This window comes from Purpureocillium lilacinum (assembly GCF_023168085.1).
Source record: "Purpureocillium lilacinum CBS 284.36 DNA, scaffold_6, whole genome shotgun sequence".
NCBI classification, from domain to species: domain Eukaryota; kingdom Fungi; phylum Ascomycota; class Sordariomycetes; order Hypocreales; family Ophiocordycipitaceae; genus Purpureocillium; species Purpureocillium lilacinum.
Genome location: NW_027072116.1, coordinates 2,118,938 through 2,144,798, shown reverse-complemented (window position 1 = coordinate 2,144,798; position 25,861 = coordinate 2,118,938). Strand labels below are relative to the sequence as shown.

The window sequence follows — 25,861 nt, the reverse complement described above, 5'->3', positions numbered from 1 at the left end:
CAGATGCGCCGGGCTTCTGTCGGTCTGGCGGTCCTCGAGGCGCGGTTGAGTCACAGTGGGTGGTTCGTGGGCAGGTGTTGGGTTGAGGAGGGGTGAAAATCAATCGCGGGGCAGAACCTGCCAGGGTATTTTCGCTGGCGGTGTGGCGCTAGACCCCCGTTCGCTGAGGCGGTGCGGTGGCTGCCCTATTCCGCCTAGGCTGGGATTGGTTCCGCCGCCGTTGAGAGACGACCGTCAACTGCGTCACACGATACATCAACTGTCGCTGGCCAAAGGTCGTCCTGCATCGGGGGCGAAAGAGTCACACTTTCGGCATCATGTTCCCGACTCTCCTCAGGCGCATGGCCCAGTCGGCCAAGGAGCCGCTCGCGAAGCAGGTCCCGTTGAGCGCCGCCGCGAACCCGTACAAGGCGCGAAAGGTCTGGCCGCCGAATTTCAAGGAGCTCAACCACCAGCAGCAACTCCGGTTCGAGAAGAAGTACAAGCGGCGCATCCTGCTCGCGAGCAAGTCGCCGAGGTGGGAAAAGGGAATCAAGTTTGCACAGCTTGCGACCATTGCCGGTACGCCGCGTCCGTGCCCCGTTGCCACAGAAGGAGCTGACGGTTCAATATCTAGCCGCCTTGGTATGGCTTCTATTCTATTCCGAATTTGAATGGTGGGGGAAGCAGTACAAGCCCTCCGAAGAGGTATTTCAGCTCAGTTAGTCACGAAAAGGCACAAGTCTCTGACCAAACACAGATGCGCCGGCATGCGGCCAACCTCTTTGGAGTCCTCGACCCCGACAAGCGATACGAGCGTCGCAAGGATGCGCCGGACGTCAACCCTACCCCAAAAGGAGCGGAATCGGAGTCTAAATGAGCTGTACGATATCACACACATGTACCATATCTCTGGCGTTTTGGGGCGTTGTGCTCGTCTATCGAGCGGACATGTACGGATAACCCGGCATTTCTTGGGGGGCTCTATGACTACTCCTTCCTTTTAGAGAGGCACGGCTTGAATCACATCACCTCCCTGCCCACGCAAAGCTCCCGCTCATGCCGAGCCCGGAGCTCAGAGCAGAGCTCCGCCCCTCGTTGACCGGCCTCTTGGCCACCGTCCCCTGCGCCCTAACGCCCGAGACGATGCGGTCCAGGCTCGTCTCGATGACCACGCCCCCTATTATCATCTCCGACAGCGTGGCGTGCAGCGTCTCAAAGTTGAAGATGAGGTCGAGCTCGCAGACGTTCTCGAAGAGCTTGTCCAGGGCCTCGACGTAGACTTGTATCAGGTCGATGAGGGCGAGCGGCGACTCGGTCGACGTGGAGATGATGATGAAGAAGAGGGTCGCGTAGTGGCGGTAGGTGACGAGCGAGGGCACGTCGTTTTGCTCCTGCGACGAGGTGTGCGAGGTGCCCGACGCGGCCAGCAGCGGCGGGAGGGGCAGAAAGTTGCAGGACCCGGCCGGGCGGTTCGACACGAGGGTGAAGATTTCGGATATCAGCCGCTGCTGGATGCTCGTCTCCTGGTGCGGACCGTAAGCATGGGAGTCGGCGGCGTGAGGCCTGGGGCGCATAGAGGGGAACGTACGAGCTGCGTGTAAAACTTGGTCAGGCGGGGCTGACCCTGGCCATTGAAGACCAGAAACGCATTGATCATGGTCGTTTGGACGAGGCCCAGCTCGTCATCGCCGTCGTCGCGAACTGGCGCAGGCTCCGATGATGGGGGATGTCGGATCGTAGGCCACTGGTGGGCACGGCGTGGTGGGGCAGCCAGCGTTCGACACCGCCGCAGGCTGGTGGCACATGACTGGCCCCAGCGGGAAGCCGAAGCCAGCCAGCCAGGGCGCACGGATTGGCAGCTTGCAGCAGCTCGCTGATGCGCTGCAGCTTGACGTACCGCAGTGGGGGAGCTTCAGCAGGCCGTTCGATGCGACCTCAACCCTCAGCAAACCGTCGACCTCCGCACTCTTCCTCCACCTCTCACCCGGCCATAGTAACGGCAATTGGTCGCCGCAGTGCAAGACAGCTGCGACACTCCCGTCCTCGTACAACATTCGAGGTCCTCGTCCACTCCGCACCTCCCGCGTCTCGACGTTCGCGAAACGGGCTTCGAGCCAATCCCTCCCGTCGCTTCCCGTCGGCGTTCACCGTCCGCTCTTGGTCCCGATCATGGCTCGCCAGGCCATCGCCCAGGCCTCGCGCCTCGTCGCGCGCACAGCCCGAAGCTCCTGCGCCGCCCGCGCAAGCTTCCGAGTCGCTCCGCGCGTCTCCCGGGCCGTGGTCCTGCCGCAGCAGTTCACCTGCGCCAGGCGGCTGTTCTCGGCATCTGCCTCCCGGACCAAGGGCATCATGCCCGACACCGAGAACCCGGTCAAGGAAGAGACCGCCAAGACGGAGCCGAGCGTCGGCGTCGCGGAGCTGTCAGATAGCGAGTATCACGAGCTGGCGGACCAGTACCTGGACACGGTGCTGGCCAAGTTTGAGCAGTTGCAGGATGCGAGGGAGGACATTGATATCGAGTACTCGGTACGTAGCCGCCCTGCGCCAAGGCCCTCTTCAACTCCATCAAGCTTGTATGGTTCTAACAGCGCTTACCTACAGGCCGGTGTCATGACCATCAATGTAGCGGACAAGGGAACCTACGTCATCAACAAGCAGCCCCCGAACAAGCAGATCTGGCTCTCATCACCCATCTCCGGCCCCAAGCGCTACGACTGGTGCATCATCGGCGAAGGCCAAGGCGAGAAGGAAGGCACGGGGTCCGGCAACTGGATCTACACGAGGGACGGCGTGAGCCTGAACGACCTCATCCTGGAGGAGCTGGATGTCGTGGTTGACTTGCCGGCCGATAGCTAGTCAGATCATTGGGGAGAAGGAGTCTTCAATGTTGTATTATCCGCGGTGTGCTGATATGGCTACCCGCTGGCGGTGTGAGAGTCATCGTCGTGTACAAAGCTACCCATCTGCTCTGGAGAGACGCCAATGCGATGTTCCTTGCGTAGGCTCTGTTTGCGCTTGAGCAGGGTGATCAATGCCGAGTTGCGCGTGTGACTGAGTGGACAGCTGAATCTTGGGGGTCTGCATGCCCTCGAGTGTAGGCGCCCCCAAGCGCATCCGGCTGGGCGCATGTCGCATGTATCTCGTGTCATGCGTTTGCTGCTTCTTCGCTTCCGCCTCTGAAGCTCCTTCATCGCAGGCATAGCCCCATGCTCTTGTTCAACATGGCAACCGTCATGTCGTAGTGCTCCATGGCCGTCTCCTGTTCCGCCTTCATGTCATTCCTGCGACAGTCATCAGCAGCCGGTCTCGCTGAGCATCAACCTCCGCACATGTCTGCTCCCGAGCTAGAAGTGTAGAAACGGGAGGCAGCGCATCTCTCTAGAGACAAAAACTCACCTCTGCTTGCTCTCGTGCAGCCGCTTCCGCCAGTTGGCCCCCTCCCGCGCCCGAAGCAGCCTCACGCGCAGCAGGTTCTTGAGCACCCTGTGTTCCAGCCCCCTCTCCCGCGCGGCCGCCTGCACGAACCACAGCGTGCGCTTCGCGCCCTCGGCGTCCCAGACCGCGCCCTTGTCCCGGAACGCCGCGCGCAGCTGGTCGCGCGCCACGTACCGCGCGGGCGACGAGAACTGCACCGCGCGCAGCAGGCCCCTGTACAGGTGCCGGTAGGCGTGGATGATGTCCGTCCCGGTCGTCATGGTTTCATTGTGCGCTTGGCCCCCGGGTGTGAAGGCAGTCGGTGGTTGAGTTGTCCGTGGCGGCGCTCTTTGCTGAGTCGGCAGGTGAGGTTCATCCTTTAACTCTGCTTCCCAAGAAAAAAGTGGGGCGGCGACAACGTCAGGCGTCCAGAACTTCAGGTGCTCTCACTGTCCCAGCCAACCTCATTAGAGCAACAACATCAACTTAGAGTCTATATTCAAAGAATTAAATGAAATGCCAAAAAAAAAAAACATACAACAGCCGGTGTTCGCTGGTCGTCACCGACCCAACTACTAATCTGCCGCTCATAAGCTTGTCTATGGGAGAGCGGACGGGATCCCGAATATTCTTATGGCTATGGTCGTATGTGCTAGAACCACGAGCTAATTCGGCCCTCCTTTGTGCTCTCACGCGACGGCTCTGCACTTGCCCTCTGCATTGACACCTCTGCTTCGCAGCAGTACGATGGCTACAGCTATTTTGCATTGCTGAGGCAATTGGCTGGCTTACACCCCCCGACCCGTTATGCAACCACACGCTGGCATCATTGGAGCTCCGCGCCAAGTGCAAGGTCGCCATCGTCGGCCCTGCAATACTAATCATAGTTCGCAAAAACAAGGCTCCAATAAGTCACGGGCCCCGTTTCTGCGTTGAGGGCATTGGCGTCTCAGGCGCGAAGCCTCATGCCAGATTCACTGGCTGCTATGAGGTCTTGCCTCCCTCGCTTGCATTTAGATACGTGCAATTGGAAAGGAGGAGTGCTATTCGTAGAGCCAACTTTTGCTAGTTGTAGAGCCGCCGCTGTTGCTATCGTTGCTGCCGTTGCTGCCGTTGCTGCCGTTACTGCTGCGGTAGGACAGGCTCTACAACTAGCAGAAGTTAGCTCTACGAATAGCACTACTCTTGGAAAGTAGTCGGTGGCTGGCGCCAAAGGGCAATGCGAGTGTGTCCCTCGACTTCCCAGGTGCGAGTTTCGACGACGTCTATAAGGCGGTCCTTGCAATGTCAGGGGTAGGAGACTGGGACACAGGCACTCTCCCGGCCACGCGAAGCTGGAGAGACCCTCTTAGTTCATCGTCTCCTATGCCAGATCTACTTACAGGGAACGCGGGCTTGCTTGCCGAGGTCTCAGTCGATATTTTCGCACTGATACCACCACTGAGAGTAGGCTTCAGAGCCTCACTGGCGAGTTGAATAACGAAGACTGAGGAGTCGACTTAGCTACAGTTGTACTATAGACAACTAAGTATAATCCTCCCCCTTGTGTCTCAAGTCTAATGCGCGCCTGCTCTTCAATCCAATACCGTTCCACTGGCGCCGTGACATTGCGGCGCATCTTCCTTTCATGACATGCAGGTCTGCGCTCGCTCGGTGATTCCGTCCAAACCTCATCACGCTAATCTCTAGTCGTCTTCGTCCGGCTCGAGCGGGCGGACTGTGCGTTCCCAACTCCAGACCGGCACTGCGGATGCCTGACCGCACCATCTATATGCAAAACTCTATTCGCGCAAATGCAAAGAAGCGGCCCTTCAGTTGCCGCTCCGGTTGCCTTCTTCCTGCTGTCCAAGCGGCGCATAACGGCCCTGACCGCTGCCACCGCTGTCTGCGCGCCCGCGGCCGACGACCCTGGATAGCCAGCCGCCTATGCTCCTGTCCTCGCCTCCGCTCGTTTGGATCTGCGATTTGTTGTCGTCGTCGACTTCCGCGCCGGGCTCGAGGTTGAGGGGAGGGATGCCGCTGGGCTGACCCATGAAGACACGACCGGACCCAATGGGTGATCCGCCCCTGATAAGAGACCCAGTCTCGGCGTGTATCGAGGGGGTGCCCACGACCGTGCTGGCGTCGCCGAAGATCGAGTCCATGTCCTCGAGACGAACACCACACGTCTCAGGATAGATGAAATATACTGTCCGGCTGTTAGATCGCTTTCCACGCTACCAATATGTGTCCAAACTTACCAATCACAAAACTTGCCACGCAGAAAAACGCGTGAACGAGGTAGAGCCGCCACTTGATCCACTCTTGCAGAATTGGGGTCATTTCTCCGACAAGCCAGTTCGCCGCCCAGTTGGTGGCCGTCGACAGGCTGGCGCCCTTGGATCGAATGCTGAGCGGCAGAATCTCGGGCGGGTAGAGCCACGGGATCGGGCCCCAGGAGTAGCCAAATGCTGCGTTGTAAATCATGACGAATAATACGACCATGCGCGGTGTCCAGTGGATGTCTAGGTAGATGAAGTAGGAGATGAGGGACAAGGATATGGCCATGGCGACGGCGCCGGAGAGGAGAATCGCGCGGCGACCCCATCGATCCACGAGATACCACGGCGGAATGGTGGACAGGAAGTAGGTAATGCCGTTCAACCCCGTCATGAGCACAGCATCGTGGCCTACCCAGCCTGCCGATTCAAAGACATAAGGGGCGTAGTACGAGATGACGTTGATGCCGTTGAGCTGAGCGAGGGCTTGGGCAGACATGGCGATGAAGACGCGGGTGCGGTATCTTCGGAACATGTCGGCGTAGGTGCGTTCTCCCTCTTGGCGCTGGAGCAACACATTCATCTTGATCTCGCGGTACTCTTCTCGGGCCTTGGGGTTGTGGATGTCGCCAGCACCGTACAGGTTGGCAATGACAACCATGCCCTCTTCGTCATGATCGTTGTCGAGAAGCCATCTGAAAGCTGTCAGCACCTCTCCGGCAAACGCCTGGGGTCTCTTCATACCTCGGGGACTCCACGATAATCAAGCTTCCCATGCCAAGAAGCGCGCCCATCACGCATTGCATCAGCAACGGTATACGCCACGACATATTGCTCTCGATGAAGCCGCAGCCGTAGTCCACCCAGACAGAGGTGGTGTATCCTATGATGTTGCCGGAGAACTCGATACAGGCCAATTTTCCTCGGTTATGGGGCGGCGAGATTTCCGACTGGTACACGGGGACAATTGTCGACAGCATACCAACACCAAGACCGGCAATGATGCGACCAACCATCATCATAGTCATGGAGGTCGCGAGGGTCTGGAGGGCGCCGCCGACGAAGAAGATGCACGATCCGTACAGAATTGTGCGCCGCCGGCCAATGACGTCGCCAACTCGGCCCACCACCAGTGAGGAGATGAAGGCACCAATCTCGAGGATAGCGACCATGGTCCCTACGTGGGCCTTGGATGGGTGGTCGAAGTAGTCAATGAAGTACGGGCCTCTGCGTATCCCGCCGTCAGTTTCCGCAGCGCTGGTTTCTTCCATCTTGTTTAACCGGAGCGGAACTTACGTGATGATGCCCGACATAACGCCTTGATCATAGCCAAAAAGAAACACGCCGAGGGAGACGAAAATGCTGGTAAAGTAACTACAGCCGCACGTGTCAGCAGGCATCTGTCATCCCGACGCAGTGCCCCGTCGACCGAGCGGCAGGGGACGAGAGGATTCGGCGTACAGAAGGGCCTTGCCCGTCAGGCCGTGGATGGAGCCCGAGCGTCCCGACATGATGGCACCGATGCAGCGTTCAGCCCGGGAGGGGCGATAGGGTCGGACGTTTGGTATTTGGATCGCTTCCTTGTCGACGATGCGCGGCTGCGACAGGGAGCGCTCGTGTCGTCGCGGAGAAGGATCTTGAATGCGGACCTTCTTGTGGTGCCTCGAGGATCGCTTCTGGACGCCGGCTAGCAGCTCGTCCTCGAGCTCGTCGGGCAGCTGGAGGCGGACGGGGTCGTGCTCGTCGGCGGGCTGCTCGCCAATGTCGCCCGTGTCGGTCCACGAGGACTCGGAGCCGGAGGACAGGCGACGGTGGTTCGGGTCGTCGTGCTGGCGGAATGCCAGCAGCGAGGCCGACTGGGAGTCTGGGTCGGTGCCGGAGCGTGCAGGGAGGGTCCGCAAGGGAATGTTGGAAGGGAGACGGGAGGAGCTTGTCGGAGGAATTTTGGGCGGTCTTGGGGCTGTGAAGCAGCAGCGCCCACCTGTACGTGCGTGATTGAAGGGGGAGGGGGGATGGAGGGACGAGACAAGGGCCCGGCGAGGTCGTGGAGAGTGACGACGTCGGCCTGCAGCGTGTGGATGGATGGGGTTCAGGTCGGGTGACGGTTTGCGTCCCAGTCAGTCAGTCGGCCATGCGGCGGCGGCGGCGACCTCCACACTCGACAGCACCAACAAGGGACGGGCAGACGGCACGAAGTATGTGCCTATTAGCTGCAGCCTGCGGCGGGGGGGTTCTCGGCTCTCCAGTCAGGCTGGCCTGCTGGAGCAGTGGTGACGGCGACGGCGGCACGACGGGAAGCGCGGTGCGGATGGGGCCGGGAGAGACAAGCCAAGAGGTCGACGAGTAGCGAGCAGGGCGCACATGCGGCGGCGCCAATCGCAGGCGTGGTGGTCGTGTGTCGCAGATGACCACTCAAAGCGGGCACAGGCTCAGCGTCACCCGGGGATAGCCAGCGAGGCCAAAGATGCACGATGATGCCGGTCTGCGGAGCAGCGGCGACGACAAGGGCGCGGCGCGGCGGGCTTCTGGGGCCGGGCAGACGATGGCGCGGGGGTAGCCGAGCTGGGCGGTACCGTTTGTGTCTGCTTGGTACGGGTACAGGAACAGGTATTGTCGGCGACGCGATTAAGGTTATGGGGGGGTTGCAAATGGAGAGTCAGAGCGCCGTAGCATCGAAGCTGTCAAACGTCGTCGTTGGAGACACGGAGACGGCGAGGCGAGGCGAGACGAGACGTTCGAGCCGGGAGACGCGGGACGAGAGAGAGGGCGAAGGTGAGCGAGTGAATTGAGGGAAAGAGGGTTGAGCAAATCTTTCCTGGCTGAGCTGAGGAACAGGAAAGAGAGAGACCGAGAGAGAGATTGGCGTCGACGGGCTCAGGAGAGGATTGGAAGCGCAGCCTCGCAATGTCAGCGCCTGCCGTTCCTGCTCCTGCTACGCGGTCGCGCTGGCCAACTACGTGCGCGTAAAGAGAGAGCAAGACTGGGCCGGCCCCAGTGTGCTGCTCGTTCGCTACCGGGAACTTGGCGCAGTCCGAGCCTGCGCTCGTCAGGGGAATCTGGCCTCAGCTGTCGCTGCGTCTATCCATCCATCCATCCCCGTCCATCCATGGCCAGAATTTTTTGCGCTGCGGCCGCGCGTTGGATGCTCGCATTTGGGGGCTTGCAGCGCACATGCGGTCGGCCATGCGCTGAGGTGGTGTCTGAGACAGTCCGTTTGCAGGTCGCCGTGCGGTGCACGTAGGTACCTACAGTACCCGTGCCCGGCGGTATATGGATGCCCGGCGACGGCCCCACGAGACCACCCATTTCCGCCCGTCCGCCCACCCACGCTGCAGAATCAGGGGATGGAGACCCCCATTGTCCAGCACTCGTAGGTACCCGTGTGGTGCGTCACCGGCGGCCAAGTGACTTGGCTCCCTCGCTCACATCCAGGCCGTCGGTCCCCGTGTCCCTGTGGGCGCCTCCCCCTGACCAGTGACGGGCGGGCGCAGGCACCGTCACGACTCGGCAACGAGGCGTCTGGTGCTCTTGTTGCTGGGCTTCGTTCCAGGATGTCTGCCCCGCTGACCTGGCATCTTCCGCGGCCGACGCAGCAGCCCCTATCACACGCACCCAGCTTGCCAGCCCGTCACCCGTCAGCCAGCCCGGGCGCCTCGTCGTTGTTCTTCGGTTCCAAGCGCTCACGTGTGTGGACGCCGTCGTGTTTGGACAAAGAGACGGAGTGAGCCACGATGGGGCAGTGGGCGTTGCGGCGCCTCTCAGCGTCGCGCGAGGCGCATGGGGTCCCTGGCCTGGCTTGAGTCGCGGTGGGGGCGACGACGTCAGACGACAGCAGTAGTCCCCAACCGGCACGACGATCGCGAAGTTGGGACCACGGGGCGGCGGATAAGGAGATGAATTCCAAGTTGCCAAGCTGGCCGCTTTGTCGGTCGGTCAGTCAGTCGACTATCAGGAGCTGTGCAAGTAAGCAAGGCAGGCGTGAGAGCGCGATCGCGGGCTGCAATCCACGCGCCGGCGGTGGGCTGTCAATTGCCACCCTGCCTCTGACTACCGACAAGGCGCAGGGCAATGGCGATGCAACCGCTCGCGCGACCAACAGGCCTCCAGAACCTGTCTCTGCCTTATCGTGCGGTCGCACAACCGTCGGATTGGATGCCAAGCGGCAAACAGTTTCTTTCCACGCGGCAAGCTGGCGTGGTTGATGTGGCAGATCCGAGCCCAAAGACTGCATCGGTTGCATCGCCGTGGGCTGAGCCGTCGGCCAACACGTGCATCCACTCCCGCGGCCGATGTTCGGCATCGTTGACATTGGACAGCGGCTGGAGTCGGCACCCGTTGCAACGCCGTCCGTTGCGCCGGCTGGACCTCCACCGCCGGACGAGGCCGCCGACAGAGGGTCCCTCTGACGGCCGGCCATGTGCCCGTCACCACACCTACCCCGGATCCCTGCTGATCGTTCTCGACCGCCATCCCCACGATATCGTCTCTGGCGCGTTCTGCCGCGGCAAACTGTGGGCTCATTGGGTCAAGCAAAGTTGGGGTCGAAGCACTGCAACCTCGCGAGGGAAGCCGGGCACTTCTGGGTGGGTAGCATCCACTGACAAACCTGGGTACCCTATACCATCCGGGGGTGGCATCAGGATCTCAAGTAAGGTCCAGAGACGCTCCGCGGCTCCTGTTTTCACGGTGCCTTGGTTGCCTTCATGTTGCCTAGTATATTCGAATGTTTTCATGACTTCTCCGTGCCGCTCAGACCACAACCCCGGCTCACCTGCCGGGTCATATGAATGGAAGACCAGCCTTCTGAATTATTTCGCGGTGAAACCACCGCGTCGTCACGTCCATCTAGGATACATATCTAACAAATGTACGCACGACCCATATCTAGACCGGGCGAGTGCATAAGTTATGCTCGAATGGCTCGTCATACCCTGTATGGGGGATAAGCGTGGACATGAAGAGACACCGGCCGTTGATGACATCTGCGAGTCAACCGCCCACGCCCGTCGCGAGGCAGCTTGCCGTAACCCACACAGGCACATAGAGCCAGGATGAAATGGAAAACACTAAAACGCATATGTCAGTCGATGCAATGCACCACCGCTATCGTGAAAGTATAATGTACCATACCCGATTGTAGCTTCCAGATAGATGGCGGCAAACAGTGTCCACCGCCTCATATCCGTCCCCGTCGACACGTCTGCCTCGTACAACGACCGCACAACAATGTTTGCAAATATGATCGTGGCGGTGAATGCGTGGAGGCCGACAAGCACCGTTTGCCTCGGGTGCCGGATCTTGATCTTGACGCCGTCGAGGTCGTGCATGAGGAGCGCGATGGCGAGGTAGACGTTGAGCATAAACGACCAGGCTGCCTGCACACGCGCAAATCTGTGATTAGGAATGCGGTTCCCGCAGTGATGTTTCTCACGGGGGAGGAAGTTTGCAAACGCACAGTCATGTACAGCGCGACCGCTGGCGTCTCGTCACGCCCAAAGACGCTCGAGTACGCAAGGAAGGCGATGGCAGACTCCGCCATTAGAGCCACCGTGGCGTGCCACGCCAGCTGCACAAGAACCGACAGACTCAAGTTCATGTCGACTTTAGTTGCAGGCAACGGGCGTCGATTTTCTTTCGTCTCGTTCAAAAAGAGAAGGGATGGAAGGCGACGCCCGTTTCCCCGGAGGAAGCGCGCATCCGCCCTGTGCTGTTGGGCATCATCCGTCCGTCCCAGAATGCTCGGGGCCAAAGCAAAATGCCGCCCATGTATATACTGACTGCATGGACGCCCATTTTCAGGAGTCGTGGCAGTGGCGCACTCGCGCCGTGCGCTTCCCCCTCCCCATTGCGAGTTGCTTAGAGCTGTTGCCCGAGGACAGTTGCCATGGTGTTTCCGTCTGGACGCCTTGGGCGCGGCTGGTCCCGTGCTGCATGCGCGAACGCCCACTTTTAGATGGAAAGATGGAAGAGCCCGGAGCACAATACGGTCAGGAACAGATCCATTAGTCATGTTCATTCTACCCCGAGAGAGTCAGGCTGGTCGTTCTTGTGATGACTTCCAGGTTTGTGAGATTCGTATGGAGTTGTGGAGTGTTGATGGGAGCGACAGTTTCATGTCGACTTGAGAGATCCATCGTATGTTGTGCACCGGTGAGGCCGCGGCCTCTGAATAGTGTCCTCGGATTAGCTTGTACGTAGTTACCCGTAGATTTTCGTCAACTCATATGGACGAAGAGCTTTTCTTGATCGTTTTTGAAACAGCGTTTACAGAGCACACTTGATGCAGCTTTACGTCCTGCCTGTCCATCGCCCTGCGTGTAAACTGGCTCCGTTTCGGGAGCCGGCCCCCAACGCATATTTAAGCACATTCTCTTGCAGAATCTCTCAAAGCTTTCCGAAACATAAAAATGGACACGCAAGTCAAGAAGTTGCCAAGGTACGCTACTGGTATGACGGGGAGCAACCCAGGGCAGAGCGAGTCAACTCCCGAGCCTGGGCAAGCTCGGTATAATATCGGCCGTGCTGCCGTGCTGCATGCAAAGGCGCGACATGAAACCTGGCGGCCGGTAGGATCGCATCCCAATTACCGCTCGGGACACGATTGTTCATGCGCCGACGCAGGCCATGGGCTTATTGGTGCGACGAGGATATGCAGCCGCGCAGGCGGCTGGAGCCTCGAGGGCGGGACTCTGTAGGCACATACCGTGGTAACATAACCACCACCGTAGACATCCGGGACCCCGGTCCTGGCACGACATGACGGAGTGCGGCTCCATGCATCCATGCATCCATCCTCCGAGATGACGGGCGGCGGCAGAAGAGTGCTTCGAACACGGCGTCGCCCGCCCCCCATCCCGAAGCGGACCGGCGGCGGTGGCGGCGGCGGCAGAGAATCTGTTTGCCCGGTACGGAGACGTGGTGCTGGAAACGAGGCGTCGAGGCACCGCCGCTCACAGCTTTCACCTCTGACCTTACCAGTTGGTTCCTATTTTTAGCCCTTCGGGGCGCGGCGGCGGCGCTGAAGCCCAACACAAACACGAGGGAGGGAAGGCTGCTGTGCAGCCCCAGTGGGCGGGTGGTGAGCATCAGCAGAAGAAGGAAGGGGGGGGGATGATGCATGCACGGATTCTGGAAGCAGTGTTCAGCTCGGAGGGGCACAGCCTGCGGGGCTGATGATGGGCGCAGTGTCGGGTGTCGCGAGATGTGTGGAGAGGCTGCGGGCGTTTGAAGCTTGCTTGCTGCTGCTGCTGCTGCTGCTGCACCTCCAGCAGGATCCTGCATTTTATTGATGCCCCATGCCAGTCGTGCGAATGTTCGACAGAGACGCACCGGCGCGGTACTGTATTGCTCGCGCGTTAAGCGTCAAGCATACTCGTATGGCGTACAATACGGCGTGCTACGTATTACATACAATAGTCACGGACTGGCCCGCGCTTGATACGGGCCGCACGAGGGAGGCAGGTCAAGGTATTGATGGGTGAGAGGTTGTTCTCCGATATGGAAGTTGGAGTTACCGATACGAGCCCTCGGGCGTTCCCCCGCACACGCCCTGCATCACGCGCCGCCGTCGCCGTGTTCATGGCCAGCCGTGGCGGCGGGCAAGGCATTGCTCTTCACGTACAGTACGTATTGTCGTTGCCGCAGACACGCACCACGCGCGGGCCGCAACGAAAGAACGGCAACAGATTGGGGCGGGTCGGCGGCAGCGACCACACGCGAGGAGGCAACACGAACGCCTGGCACCATCTACAGGTACCTACGTACTTCGTAGTATGTACTGCATGGACATCGGCGCCGAGGCGATCGTCAGCGGCCTTGGATCGCGGGACGAGATTCCTCTTGCAGGGGTGGCAGCCGAGAACGCAATTTAACCATGGCGCCGGCTGGAGTGACGGTAGGTTTGGGACGGGGTCGCATTGGCAATTTCGACGACGGCAGCGAACGGCAGCGAACCGGGCGCGACCCTCACCATGGGCCGATTTTGCTTTCTTTGGCCGCACCGACGTGGCTGGTGTCCGAGGGCTTGAGCATGTACGAGCACAGTACAGATGTCCAAGCGATCGGGTGTCGAGCCCGGCCGGCTCGTCGTTATCGACAAAGACGCACGATGTTGAGACAATGTTTTGGAGATGGGCCCAGGAGGATGGGGAGGGGGGCTGGCGGTTGGCATTCATTCCTCCGTCACCTCACAAGGACCTACAGCGACCCTGGATTATTCTTCCTCTGCAGCTGTACCAGCTGCAGCATGGCGCGGCGGGCGGGGGCGCACCACAGTCAGCAAGCCGGCAAGCCTTCCCTGTCTCTGGGCGTCGCATGAATGCGCGCCGTTGGCTTCAGGTCAGCTCGCCAGTGGCTGTCGACGTTCGAGTGGCTGGGAGACGCCCCCCGTTGTCTTGAACCCAAGTCTAGGTCGCGTTGGCTGCTGGCTGCACCGTCCCGATTGGGCTCAGTCAGGGACAGCCAGCCAGCGGAGAGCGGGCGGCCTTTTCCATCCACATGCGCACCCTGCCCTGCCTGGATGCCCTGGTTGCTTGCTTGCTTGCGTTGCTCGACAATTGACAGGCGTTTGAGTTTTTTTTTCGTTGCCCTTGTCTGAGCCATGGGGCCGGATCAGAGACCGTCAAGCACTGTGGCGGTCGGTCAAGCAAAAGCGCTCGCTGTACGACTCATACACGGCACTAACAAGTCTCGCCGAGGCTCTGCTGGCCCCAGATACGACACGACGACGCCCGCCGTCGGCCACCACGCCGACTGAGATCGGGATCCTCACTAACCGTCCGATCGCTGGGTGGGCTCGCTGTCCCCCCTCCCCACAGATGGAGACTGAGGAGGAGCCCAAGAGCCTTCACCTCAGCCCGCGTGGACGGACCGCCGGTGCTAACGCGAAATGCTGGCGCCATCGCACGGTTGCGAAAAAGTTGGGGCGGCATGATCGTGGCCGGGTGGCTGTGAGAGAGAGTGTCGACGTCAGTCTGGCTTGTGCTTACAGTACGTTCGTACTCGGCGCAGTACTGTAGAGTGATACGTGGTGTTGCTGTTGTTGTCAAGTTGCGGCTGTAGCCAACAACAACTGCACCAGCAAGAGCAACGAGGCAATACTGCAGAGGCAAGGCGAACTCTGAGCAAGCAACAGCACAGAAGCCTCAACGCAGCACACCACCACGCAAACCCGTCCAAGCAACAGATGGCCCAAGTCCCTGTCCCCACGTCTCTCCATCAGTGCCCGCCATCCCTCCACCACGCCCCCCCCCGCAGGGCCAATGAGCAGCCCTGGCCAGGGCAGCGTCGCCAAGCCCAGCGCCTCCACTTCAGCCACTCAGCGTTCCTGTTCCCGCTTCCCAGGGGCTGGGGGGCCGCCTCGCTGGTCGCAGACGCCTGCCCTGGCCTGCTGCCCTGCCATCCATCCTGCCCTGGCTCCATCCCTCCACCCCCCAGTCCCAGTCTGCCAGTTGGGTTGGGCCGCCGGGTCACTGCGCGGCCAGCAGACGACGACGACGCCAGCGCGGCGCGGGCCCCGGGGCCCCTCCAGCAGCTGCCCTGGCCTGCCCTGGCCGCTGAGCCCGCGCCCTGGCCTGGCCCGGCCCTTGGTCCCTAGGGCCGTTAATATCTCGGCCACCCCCCCAAAAACAGGCTTTCGCTCTCATGCAAGACACCACACCTCACCCTCCTCGCTCCCGCTATTTCCCACGCGAGACCATCGACCGCCTCCGCCCGCTCGTCGCCCTCGCTCGCCCGCCTGCCCGAACATCCTCCTTCCCTCGTCCGTTCCGCACCGACGCTCCAGCATCGCGACTCCTCGGCCGCGCGCACACAGGGAGCATCACCGGCGTCGAAGCAACAGCCCACGAGACGAATTGGCTGTCCCCCCCCGACGACCCGTCGCAGTCGGTGAGCCTGAACCGAGGCGAGGCCCCAGGACGGTCTGCGCGCGCACGCAACGCCGCCCCCTGAGCCACCATCGTCGGATCAGAGAGCCGTACCGACCAAGCTCGCCGCCATACCGTCAGCAGAGACGAAAAGGAGGGCGAGGAGGCACACGGACCGCTCATCATCGACAATTGCCGCGAAACGTCCCGGTCGCCTTTCGTCACAACACGTGCTGTGCTGCGCTGTTGATTGACAGCGCCAGCCTCGCGGGCCAGCGCCAACAACCATCCTCTTGAGCGATTGCGCCCACCGCCCTTGGACGCGACCGTCTTCACAGTAACCGCGCGGTCGGCATCAGCAGCCACAATGGGGTCCACGGATTTTGGCAAATTCGAGGTAGGTCTTGTTGTGGCACAGTGCAGACCATGCACGTAGAGAGCGCCGCTAACAGTCTCGTCTACTAGTCCTTTTGCAGAGACTCGACTCTACCGGTTTGCAATGTGAGTTTATGCGACACTCTGGGAGAGCAACCGGTTTCCGCCAGCTCTCGAATGGCTACGAGGAATTGAGCTAACAACATTCGCAGCTTCTATCCACGCCGAACCACGACCAGCAAGGACCATGGGGTGGCTGCCAGTTGAAGGGCATCCCGCTCAGCGGTGACCGCCACTTGGGGAACCTGGGCTCGATCATCGTCTGCGGCATGGCCATCGCTGCCTCAGTCTTTCTGTTGCTAAAGTCGGAGAAGAAGCGCGCTGCGGTTGGTCGAAGGTAAGCCGGTCCTGCGACTGCGCTGCAGCCGCACAGACGACCGTGTGTTTGGCTTGACTAACAACTTCGCACAGGGAAATGCAACTCTTCCTCGTCGGTTACATCATCATAAGCATATGCGAAATCTTCTCTGTTGGTGTCTTTCCCATCAGCAAGACTGTTCGAATTGTGAGTGCCTCCCAGATGGACCGTCGGCTACTGATTCAGTTCGCGCTGACCAGTTCATGCACCAGGCCTTTTCCGCCATTCATATTGGCATGATCATTGCGACGACTTGGATCCTGATGCTCAATGCCATCGTTGGCTATCAATTGATTGATGATGGCACTCTTCTATCCATGGGCCTCATCGGCGGCTCCGCACTGGCCCTGCTTATCGGTACGGGTTACATTGCTCTCGACACGGGCTTTTCGTGGACCGGATTCTGGGACAGCAGCTACCAGCTCCCCAACCGGAATATAGCTCTCTACGTCTTGTATCAGCTGATCCCCCTCATCTTCCTGGTCGCCTTCTTCGTCCTCGAAACCATCCTGGTCCTCCGCGTGCTTGGCGAGGTACGCCCGATGATCTACCTCGGCGCCGCGGCCCTCCTGTTCGCCCTCGGACAGATCTTCAACTACGTCGTCAGCAAGTACATTTGCGAGGGAACCAGCGGCAAGATCGACGGCGCCTTGTTTGAGACGCTGTTCACGCTCCTGTCGGTCCTGGCGGTGTGGCTTTTCTGGTCCAGCATCACCGAGGACGACTGGCCCATGCAGGGCGGCGGCACATACCCATAATTCACGGGCCGCGCTCCGCTTGTTTTGTTGATCTTTTTCACGGCGTTTCAAGGGTGGAAGCATTTGTCGAATTGCTTTATTGTTTTGCCTCAGTGATGGCCCACGACTATCGTCTACGGAGCCCGACGACGGATATATATGTTTTTATGGAGACGAAAACGATCATACGGAGAGTCTACCGAAAGGCGGAACCGCCCGCCTCGCACTTTACTACCAGTCATTGTCCCTGCGGCGAGATGTTCTTGGGTAAATGGAGGGGAAGCGCTCGCAGCTGCCACGGCCTTGATCTTGTCGGAGACGAGCGGCCGGTGGCATGGCAGGCTTGATGAATATTCGCGATGGAGAGACGTCAGGAGATGTCGAGACGTGCACAAACTTATGAATTCTTGCTTCTACGGGCCATAACCCACTGGGCCTGTTGTACGGTAGTCATTTAGATACGACTTCGTAGTATACCCCGCGATCTAGCAAATAATGCATATTGAAGTCAAACAAAGGCGGCCAGGTGAAGACAAGAGCTATGTCATAGTGCTGCGTCTGGAATGTGTAGAGACTCTGTCTCTGGTGAGCCGCGTTGGTGTCGCGCATGCTGATCGTGCGGCGCCGGCCCGCCAATTGGTCTGGGGCGGGTGACGGTTGGTGGGGAAAGCTCACAAGGCTGTGAGTGACGAGCTGCAGCCTCGCAGCTATTCTTTCGTCCTCCAACACTCGACCGCCCGCAACCACGGACTCCCACCGCGACCGGTGCCGGAGCGCAGCATTTCCCCTACACGCCAGGTCTCACCAGCAGCGCAGGGCCCCCTTCGACAGGCCATCGTCGCCATGGCAGACTCCGATGGCGAGTTCGTCGCTGACGGCATGTCGGACGACGACCTCATGGAGCACAACGTCAGCGACGATGACATCGAGACAACGGGCCGCCCCTCGCGAGGGGGAGGAGGCGGAGGAGGTGGAGGCAAGTCTTCCCGATCGCGGCGGAAAGGCGACCGAGGCTCCGCGCGGGCTTGGGAGAAGTCGAAGCGCTCGTGGGAGACGAATCTGCCCGAGGAGGACCAAAACGGCGTGCTCAACCTGACGGCCCTCGAGGCCGAGAAGCGCAAGCGCCTGCTGCGCGACACGACGCCCCTGCAGCGGGGCATCATACGGCACATGATTCTCGTGCTGGACATGTCCTTTGCCATGGCGGAGAAGGACCTCCTACCGACGCGCTATCGGCTGACGCTGAGCTACGCCGCGGCGTTCGTCAAGGAGTTCTTTGAGCAGAACCCCATCTCGCAGCTCGGCATCGTGGGCATGCGAGACGGCGTGGCGGTTAGGATAAGCGACCTCGGTGGCAACCCGGCGGAGCATCTCGAGAAGCTCAAGGAGATTGAGGGGCAGGATCCCCAGGGGAACCCGAGCTTGCAGAATGCGCTGGAGATGTGCCGCGGCGCCTTGTTGTACGTGCAGCCCGTCTGGTAGCTGTACGTCTTGGACGCGATATGCTGACCTCGTATGGCACACAGTCACGCGCCGTCACACGGCACGAGAGAGGTGCTCATCATCTACGGCGCCCTGCTATCGAGCGACCCAGGCGACATCCACGAGACGATTAACAACCTCATCACCGACCGAATACGCGTGTCCATCGTGGGCTTGTCGGCGCAAGTGGCCATCTGCGCCGACCTGTGCTCGCGGACCAATGCCGGCGACGACTCGCAGTACAATATCGCCATGGACGAGGTACACTTCAGGGACCTGTTCCTCGCGGCCACGACGCCGCCGGTCACGCGGACGCAGGAGCAGAGCACCGCCAGTCTGCTCATGATGGGGTTCCCGTCGCGGACGCTCGCCCCGGGGGGCAGCACGACCTACTGCGCGTGCCACAACAAGCCTTGTCGGGAGGGATACGACTGCACCAGGTGCTCCACGAGGGTTTGCAGACTACCGGCGGAGTGCCCTGCCTGCGGGCTGACGCTCATCCTGTCCACCCATCTCGCACGCTCGTACCACCACCTCTTCCCGCTGCGCAACTGGGTAGAGGTGTCTTGGGCGGACGCGAGCAGATCAACCGTGTGTTTCTCGTGCCAATGCCCGTTTCCCGACGCGGTCCGTGGCCAGATCACCCACGTGCAGGCGAGCAAGAACAAGGAGGAGAACGCCAAGACAGCGACCAAGGGCGTCAGCGAGAGCGGCCGCTACGCGTGCGAAGTGTGCGGGAACCACTTTTGCATCGACTGCGACGTCTTTGCGCACGAGGTCATCCACAACTGTCCCGGGTGTCAGAGCAACGTGCAGCAGAATCACGAGCACGAGTCGGCCGCCGGGGTGAACGGGCACACCAACGGCGCGATGGAGATAGATTCATGAGACGAGCACAGAGCCCCTTCGCGGCTACTGAACCGGCATTTTCTTTTGGGGCTTGTATTTTTAATGCATGGGGAAGCGGGCAGTCTGTTAGTCAATTAGGGCGTGAAGCACAACGGCGAAATACACGCCGAGGAGGCGGGTGGGAGAACGCGGTCACGGCCACAACACAGAAAGGGTGCGCTGACATTGTTGCGCTGGAAAACGAAATCTCTACGCTGCGTATATGGGGGAAGTCGTTACCAAAAAAACCTCATGGGCTGTTTTGTGCAACGAGGTACCGTTGCGGGGAGCCGGGAGCACGCACGCACGCACACACTTATTCAGGCGAGCGGTCATCATCATCAACATGACAAAGATGTTATGAAAAAAAAGCCATCTCAGGTTTTCAGAGTAGGGAAGAAAAAACTGGTTAGACGATAAAGCATGTTTCCGTCGTGGGCTCGTTCATCAAAGGCTATATGAATGGCAGCCGTGTAAAGGTTATGGACAAAGGAGACCGAGATATTCCCTATCCTGGCTTTTCCCCACCGAGTCTCCGCGGTACATCATCCAGCGACTTCCCGCTGATGTGTGCCTCTCTCGCTCTCTCCCATGTGCTCACCTCCCTCTCCTGGCCTTGGGGGCTGTGTCATGTCTTGTCATGACGTTCATGCCCCGCGCCTCCCGTCACTCAGCTACAATTATACATGGGTCCTGCCACGCGCATACTTGCTCCTGAGCCCGTGCTGCTGCTGCTGCTGCTGCTGCCGCTGCCTCGGCTTGTTCTTCTTCTGGTTGTTTGTGTGTATGTGGTGTTGTTGGGTTGAATAGGGGGGAGAGAGGGAAGTTTACAGGTTTCCTCTCTCGGCCTGCTCGCGCTCAATGGCCTCAAAGAGGCTCTTGAAGTTACCCGCGCCAAAGCCCTCAAACTCGTTGCGCTGGATAATCTCGATGAAGACGGTGGGGCGGTCCATGAGGGGCTTGGTGAAGAGCTGGAGGAGGTAGCCGCCCTCGTCGTAGTCGATGAGGATGTTGAGGCGCTGGATGGTGTCGAGGTCCTCCTTGAGCTCCCAGTTGCGCTTCTCCGTCTTGAGGCGCTGGCGCATGGTGTCGTAGTAGGTGGTGGGCACGTTGATGAACTCGACCCCCCGGGCGCGCAGGGCCGTCACGGCGTCGATGATGTTGGGCGTCAGGAGGGCAATGTGCTGGACGCCCGGGCCCGAGTTGAAGATGACGTACTCCTCGATCTGCGACTTCTTCTTGCCGGCGGCGGGCTCGTTGATGGGCATCTTGACGAGGTTGTTGGGCGAGGCCATGACGATGGAGCTCAGGGCCGAGAACTCGGTGCAGATCTGCGAGTCGTCGACGGACCAGAAGCGGTGGAAGGACAGGGCCTGCTCGTAGAAGGCGCAGGCCGAGTCCATCTCGTTCCAGTCCTGGTTGCCGACGCAGTGGTCGATGCGCGCGAGGCGCACGTCGGGCTGCGCGACGCTGCCCGTCGGCTTCTTGGCCTCGCGGAATCCCGGGAGGAAAGGGCCCGTGTAGTCGCCGCGGCTGATGAGCGTGTGCGTCGTGTCGCCGTACGTGTTGATGACGGCGGTGACGACGGACCCGTGCTCCGAGTCGGTCAGCGTCTGGGGGTCCTGGATGGCGAGCGCGCCCTCCTTGACGGCCTTGAAGTACACGCCCTCGACGTTGTCCACCTCGAAGGCCACGTCCTTGACCGCGTCGCCGTGCCGCTCCAGGTGCGCGTGCATCGCCACGAGGAGCTTCTTCTCGGCCGGCGTGATGGCCTCGTCGGCGGGCAGGTGCTCGGCCGACCGCAGCGGCGACGTGAAAACGAAGCGCACGTCGTTGTTGGCCACGACGTACGACGCAAAGTACCGGCTGCCCGTCTCGAGCCCGCGGTACGCCACCGCCTTGAAGCCGAAGAGCTGCGTGTAGTAGGCCGCCGCCTGCTTGGCGTTGCCGACCCACCATGTTACGTGGTCGTAGCCCGTGAAGTTGCCCTGGGGTGTCTGGATGGCGTAGTCGCCGTCGGCCTGCTGCTGCTGCTGGGGGACGGCGGCATCGACGGCCCGCTGCTCCGGGGAGACTGCCGAAGGAGCCATGGCGGGCGGGAAGGTTGTGATTGTGATGGGGAAGGGATCAGAGGGTGTGTATGTGTGTCGTGTTATGCCGAGGCCGAGGAGAAGACGTCGAGCTGGCTGGCTGGCGGGGGTGGCGATGGTGTTTTACAGCTTCCCGTCTATGTGTTCAGCAAGGCCTCGTTTTTGTCTTATATATATGGATGCCCTTTGGTTCAAGGGATGGATGGACGGATGATCGATGATGATGATGATGAGGACAAGTCTCGACACGAGCACGCGAGGAGGATGACTGGATTTCTAATTTCCCCCCCTCCATACGCCCCTCGGGGGCATGTTGCCTTATGAACCAGCTCGAACTTGGGACACCACCTGCCTTGTCCGTTCCGGCTCACCCGCCGGGCCAGGGCCAGGCCAGGCCAACGTGGGATACGGGCGAGGCAAGGCGAGGCGAGGCGAGGCGAGGGCACAAGGCCGTGCGACCAACCCCCCCGGAAATGCCCCGCGCCCATGGCATCCCACGGCCCGAGAGACAAACGGAGACAACAGCTCGCACACGTCAGGCTCAAGGGGCAAGGGCATGGGCATGGGCAAGGGCGGCGGCGGGCGGAGGATGGTGGCAAGGCTTAGACCGTGTCTCATCTCGGGGGCCCGGCGGGGACGCCAACATGGCATAGCGTTGACTTTGCCAACGCCGTCATGCTGAGTGGCCAGAGCCAGCAGCCGCCCGCTCGTCATCCGTCAGAAAAAAAGACTGATAGAGCCGTCGAGGTGCGAGCGCGGGTGGAATGGGGAAAGCCGCGCCGTTGCAGTGCGTAACCCGCCTCGCCAGTGCCGTCCGTGTGCGCCGAAGTCAGAAGTCAAAGAGGGGCCGCGACGGGAGAGCCGCCGTGCGGAATGCTGCCGTCTCGGCGGCGCCAGCCGAGAACAGCCGCGGGTGGCCGGGGGCCCCAATGGCCCCGCGCCGCCGCCCTCCCTGGCGGCACACCTGGGCGGCTTTGCTGTGCGCCGCCAGCCCCGGCCAGACATGCAGCGCAGCGGCAGCGCAGCAAAGTCAGGTAGTCGGCCATGTCAGCGCTTGGGCGAGTTGACTCGGGCTCGCTGTGCCGATGACGCTGGTTTGACTTGACTGCTTTGTTTGTCGGTCGGTGCGTTGTGCCGCGCTCTGCTGTGCTTTGCTGTGCTGTGCTGTGCTGTGCTCTGCTGCGCCGTGTGTTGGCGCGCGGGAATCGCATCCATCACTCGCTCCCTCCATCCGTCCATCCATCAGTCAATCCATCCCACTGCGGCGCATCGCTCGGCTCGTGCTGAATCTGCTGCGGTGTTTCGTGTTCCGTCGTTGCTCGCTCGGTACAAGTGACCCCCCCATAAGCCGCCCGTCGTCGCCGTCGCCGTCGCCGTCATCGCCACCTGCCACCGCATCGCCCGCGCCGCCCGCTGACCGCTGCCACCCTGCTGTTAGTTATCAAGTCGTCCGCGTCCGCCCACCGACACCCCTGACATCTTCGTATCGAGCTGCCTGCTGCACGTTGCTCCCTGCCGTCTGACAGACAGCTGTCTCGACGCCTGACCGACCAGACATCCATCCGCCGTCCACAGTCCACACCTCCATCAGCCTGCTGCTGCTGCTGCCAGTGGTGCCAGACCGACGCGCGCAGAAGCTCAGCCAGCCAGCCCGCCATGGACTTTTCCAGATTGACCACGCGGGACATCAACGTCCTCGAAAAGATTAAGGACCCCGAGGCGAACCCCGCCGCCGGCGTCGTCACGGACCCCTCCTTGCCCCGCGATCCGCACCTCACCGACTCGACCGTCTATGACCGCCTCGTCCAGAGGGAGCGCGCCATCATCCAGACCATTCAGCAAGTCGAAAAGGAGCTGAACGAGTCTCACGCCGAAGACGCCGATGATACGGCCATCAGTGGATACAAGAAATGCATTTCCGAGCTAGATGGCCTGATAGCCGACCACCCCGACTATGCCAGCGCGAGAAACAACCGCGCCCAGGCAATCCGCCGTCTCTACGGCGATGCCATGCTCCTCGAGGTCACCACGGGCATGCCCATGCCCTTGATCCACGAGCCGGAGCCCACGGAGCGGAGACAAGCAGCCCTGACTGCTCTCCAAGATATGGACCGCTCCATCGCCCTGCTCTCCCCCGCCACCCTGCAGACGCCTCTCTCGCCGCAGGCGGCGAGGACCCTGTCCATGGCGCACACCCAGCGCGCCGCAGTGTACCTGCGGACGTCCAAGCTGCTGTCCGACCGGCTGCTGGACGTCGATCAAAGCCGTCCGGAATCCGGCTGGTCCAAGCTGAACTTTGAGGAGGCTGCTTCCAGGGACTTGGCGTACGGCGGCCGGTACGGCAACCAGATCGCCAAGAGCCTGGCTGTGAGCGTCAACCCCACGGCGAAGCTCTGCGGGCAGATTGTTCGCGAGGCCATGAAGAAGGAGTATGGGCCGTCGTTTGAGTATTGAGTGACGACGACGGCGGTGACGTCGCAGGCACGACGGGAGGAGTGATATTCATGACGCATGTACGACCACAGGCACGACCAGGCTGCCTACATTCGCATTTCCTGCTGTTAGATAGACTATACAGCGGCGCAGGCGTCCCCCGGGCTGAAAATTGATTAATTCGACTTTTTCGGAAGCCCTATGCGTCTTCAAGACCCATCTGATGTTAGCGATACCTGTTTGCAGTCGCGACCCAGTATGGCTTTGCCTACCGAAGCCCGGCCTCTATCGTCTGGTCGGTCGTCCGGCCCTTGCTCTTCTCCTCGCGATTGATGCGCGTCACGGCGGCGGACATGCCAATGACGACGGCGAAAATGGGGTCCGCGACCCTTGATATGATGTACGTCGGTGCAGGCATCTTGGCGAGACAGTGAGCTTCGTCGCGCGCGTGCGGATCGACAATTGGCGGGTTCGCGTTGCGTCGTCGGCTGGTGACTGACTGACTGGAGCTCGGCTTCGTCAAAGGAGCGGCGGCGGCAGCTCATGAAATGCGGGTCCTTCTTCGACGTTGTGCTTGGTCAGTTAGAAGTGGAGTGCACGGACCAGTTGCCCAAGGCCAGCCCGCACAGAAAAGCGCCGTTGGGAGCGGATGAGAGGTCATGTGACTTTTCACCTGCCACTCGCTTGCCCCAATTTGCAAGCCCACAAACCCCAAATTTTGCACCAAATTTCCGGATCACGGTTCAACGACGCCGAATCTCCCTCCAACTAACCACATACCCGACCACCCACAGGCAGGACAAGATGAAGTTCCTCAAGGTCGGCCGAGTCGCCATCATCACCCGCGGCCGATATGCCGGCAAGAAGGTACGACTTGTTCTTTTTCCTTCTCCGCGCGAACAATCGACAAGAGACGCCCTGCCCGCCCGCTCGCCGCCGCCCCTGGTCGCCGCTTTGAAGGATCCGTGGGATGACCACGACACGACGCTCGATCGAGGACGTGGGAAGACACGGATCACTGGGGCGGCTGCGAGTTTGGCTTGGGCAGTTTGGCACGGCGTCCATGTCGGAATTGCTCGTGGCGAGCGAGAATCCTCAAACGAAAGAAATTTGGAGCTCGGAATACTGACGGAGTACTTTACAGGTTGTGATCATCCAGCCTGTCGACAATGGCAACAAGCCTCACCCGTTCGGCCACGCCGTCGTCGCCGGCATCGAGCGCTACCCCTCCAAGATCACCCGCCGCATGTCCAAGACGCGCCAGGAGAAGCGCTCCAAGATCAAGCCCTTCATCAAGGTCATCAACTACAACCACCTGATGCCCACCCGGTACACGCTCGAGCTCGAGGGCCTCAAGGGCACCATCTCTGGCGAGACCTTCAAGGAGGTCAGCCAGCGGGAGGACGCGAAGAAGACGGTCAAGAAGGTGCTGGAGGAGCGCTACACGAGCGGCAAGAACCGTTGGTTCTTCACCCCCCTGAGTACGTCCCTTTCTGCCTCTTTTCTCTCCCCCCCTCCTCTCTCCCGGGAGGCCAAGGCAAAATGCCCTGCTGCATTGCGCTTGTCCCCCCACCGTCGCACACCCCGACACGACAGTCTTGCTAACAGCCGGCTACAGAATTTTAAAGGATCGTTTTCTCCATCACGGTTAGGGAGTTGGCGGGATGTAAAGAGCATCGAATGGCACTTGAGGAACCCCGGTTTATGGGCTCAATATGAAGTCATCAAAAGAATCCTTCACATATACCTTCACACGCCTTGATGTGATCAATCTTCCGCCGGGGTGATTGTGACAACTGATGACGAATGGGCCGACATTTACCTTGGCACAGTGCAAGCCGAATCACTGTATTTCGTCAAGGGATATAGGCTGGATCCATCTATGGCAAATAGACTTTGAGCATGAGCAACGGTCAAC

General features: G+C 60.6%; 11 protein-coding genes and 1 non-coding gene across 12 annotated transcripts; 6 read left to right on the top strand and 6 right to left on the bottom strand.

Annotated features, from left to right (window-relative positions):
* Positions 1-317: 317 nt before the first annotated feature.
* On the top strand, positions 318-859 carry PLICBS_008546 (uncharacterized protein; the record flags this gene model as incomplete). Its single annotated transcript, XM_065601411.1, has 3 exons — positions 318-561; positions 617-687; positions 740-859. The coding sequence occupies 3 exons, from the start codon at positions 318-320 to the stop codon at positions 857-859; spliced, it is 435 nt and encodes a 144-aa protein (XP_065457483.1).
* A 148-nt stretch (positions 860-1,007) lies between these two features.
* On the bottom strand, positions 1,008-1,639 carry PLICBS_008545 (sigma-adaptin 3A; the record flags this gene model as incomplete). Its single annotated transcript, XM_065601410.1, has 2 exons — positions 1,008-1,505; positions 1,571-1,639. 2 exons carry the CDS (start codon positions 1,637-1,639, stop codon positions 1,008-1,010), a joined length of 567 nt encoding a protein of 188 aa, XP_065457482.1.
* A 512-nt stretch (positions 1,640-2,151) lies between these two features.
* Positions 2,152-2,838, top strand: PLICBS_008544 (mitochondrial chaperone Frataxin; the record flags this gene model as incomplete). Its single annotated transcript, XM_065601409.1, has 2 exons — positions 2,152-2,508; positions 2,584-2,838. 2 exons carry the CDS (start codon positions 2,152-2,154, stop codon positions 2,836-2,838), a joined length of 612 nt encoding a protein of 203 aa, XP_065457481.1.
* A 331-nt stretch (positions 2,839-3,169) lies between these two features.
* PLICBS_008543 (uncharacterized protein) lies at positions 3,170-3,677 on the bottom strand (the record flags this gene model as incomplete). The annotated part of the gene is made up of 2 exons (XM_018323924.1): positions 3,170-3,263; positions 3,379-3,677. 2 exons carry the CDS (start codon positions 3,675-3,677, stop codon positions 3,170-3,172), a joined length of 393 nt encoding a protein of 130 aa, XP_018177103.1.
* A 250-nt stretch (positions 3,678-3,927) lies between these two features.
* On the bottom strand, positions 3,928-4,047 carry PLICBS_r0016. Its single transcript, XR_010602347.1, has one exon. It is a non-coding gene; the product is annotated as a 5S ribosomal RNA (ribosomal RNA).
* Positions 4,048-5,207: 1,160 nt separating this feature from the next.
* Positions 5,208-10,175, bottom strand: PLICBS_008542 (uncharacterized protein; the record flags this gene model as incomplete). Its single annotated transcript, XM_065601408.1, has 6 exons — positions 5,208-5,584; positions 5,637-6,349; positions 6,399-6,881; positions 6,951-7,028; positions 7,116-7,510; positions 10,092-10,175. The coding sequence occupies 6 exons, from the start codon at positions 10,173-10,175 to the stop codon at positions 5,208-5,210; spliced, it is 2,130 nt and encodes a 709-aa protein (XP_065457480.1).
* A 468-nt stretch (positions 10,176-10,643) lies between these two features.
* Positions 10,644-11,250, bottom strand: PLICBS_008541 (uncharacterized protein; the record flags this gene model as incomplete). Its single annotated transcript, XM_065601407.1, has 3 exons — positions 10,644-10,720; positions 10,780-11,029; positions 11,110-11,250. The coding sequence occupies 3 exons, from the start codon at positions 11,248-11,250 to the stop codon at positions 10,644-10,646; spliced, it is 468 nt and encodes a 155-aa protein (XP_065457479.1).
* A 4,637-nt stretch (positions 11,251-15,887) lies between these two features.
* On the top strand, positions 15,888-17,071 carry PLICBS_008540 (uncharacterized protein; the record flags this gene model as incomplete). The annotated part of the gene is made up of 5 exons (XM_018323926.1): positions 15,888-15,917; positions 15,986-16,021; positions 16,108-16,292; positions 16,367-16,460; positions 16,526-17,071. 5 exons carry the CDS (start codon positions 15,888-15,890, stop codon positions 17,069-17,071), a joined length of 891 nt encoding a protein of 296 aa, XP_018177105.1.
* An 822-nt stretch (positions 17,072-17,893) lies between these two features.
* On the top strand, positions 17,894-19,420 carry PLICBS_008539 (uncharacterized protein; the record flags this gene model as incomplete). The annotated part of the gene is made up of 2 exons (XM_018323927.2): positions 17,894-18,510; positions 18,577-19,420. 2 exons carry the CDS (start codon positions 17,894-17,896, stop codon positions 19,418-19,420), a joined length of 1,461 nt encoding a protein of 486 aa, XP_018177106.2.
* Positions 19,421-20,247: 827 nt separating this feature from the next.
* Positions 20,248-21,510, bottom strand: PLICBS_008538 (uncharacterized protein; the record flags this gene model as incomplete). Its single annotated transcript, XM_018323928.2, has 1 exon — positions 20,248-21,510. The coding sequence occupies one exon, from the start codon at positions 21,508-21,510 to the stop codon at positions 20,248-20,250; it is 1,263 nt and encodes a 420-aa protein (XP_018177107.1).
* A 1,656-nt stretch (positions 21,511-23,166) lies between these two features.
* Positions 23,167-23,964, top strand: PLICBS_008537 (uncharacterized protein; the record flags this gene model as incomplete). The annotated part of the gene is made up of 1 exon (XM_018323929.2): positions 23,167-23,964. One exon carries the CDS (start codon positions 23,167-23,169, stop codon positions 23,962-23,964), a length of 798 nt encoding a protein of 265 aa, XP_018177108.2.
* Positions 23,965-24,747: 783 nt separating this feature from the next.
* PLICBS_008536 (60S ribosomal protein eL27) lies at positions 24,748-25,569 on the top strand (the record flags this gene model as incomplete). Its single annotated transcript, XM_018323930.1, has 3 exons — positions 24,748-24,810; positions 25,088-25,424; positions 25,562-25,569. 3 exons carry the CDS (start codon positions 24,748-24,750, stop codon positions 25,567-25,569), a joined length of 408 nt encoding a protein of 135 aa, XP_018177109.1.
* Positions 25,570-25,861: the final 292 nt, after the last annotated feature.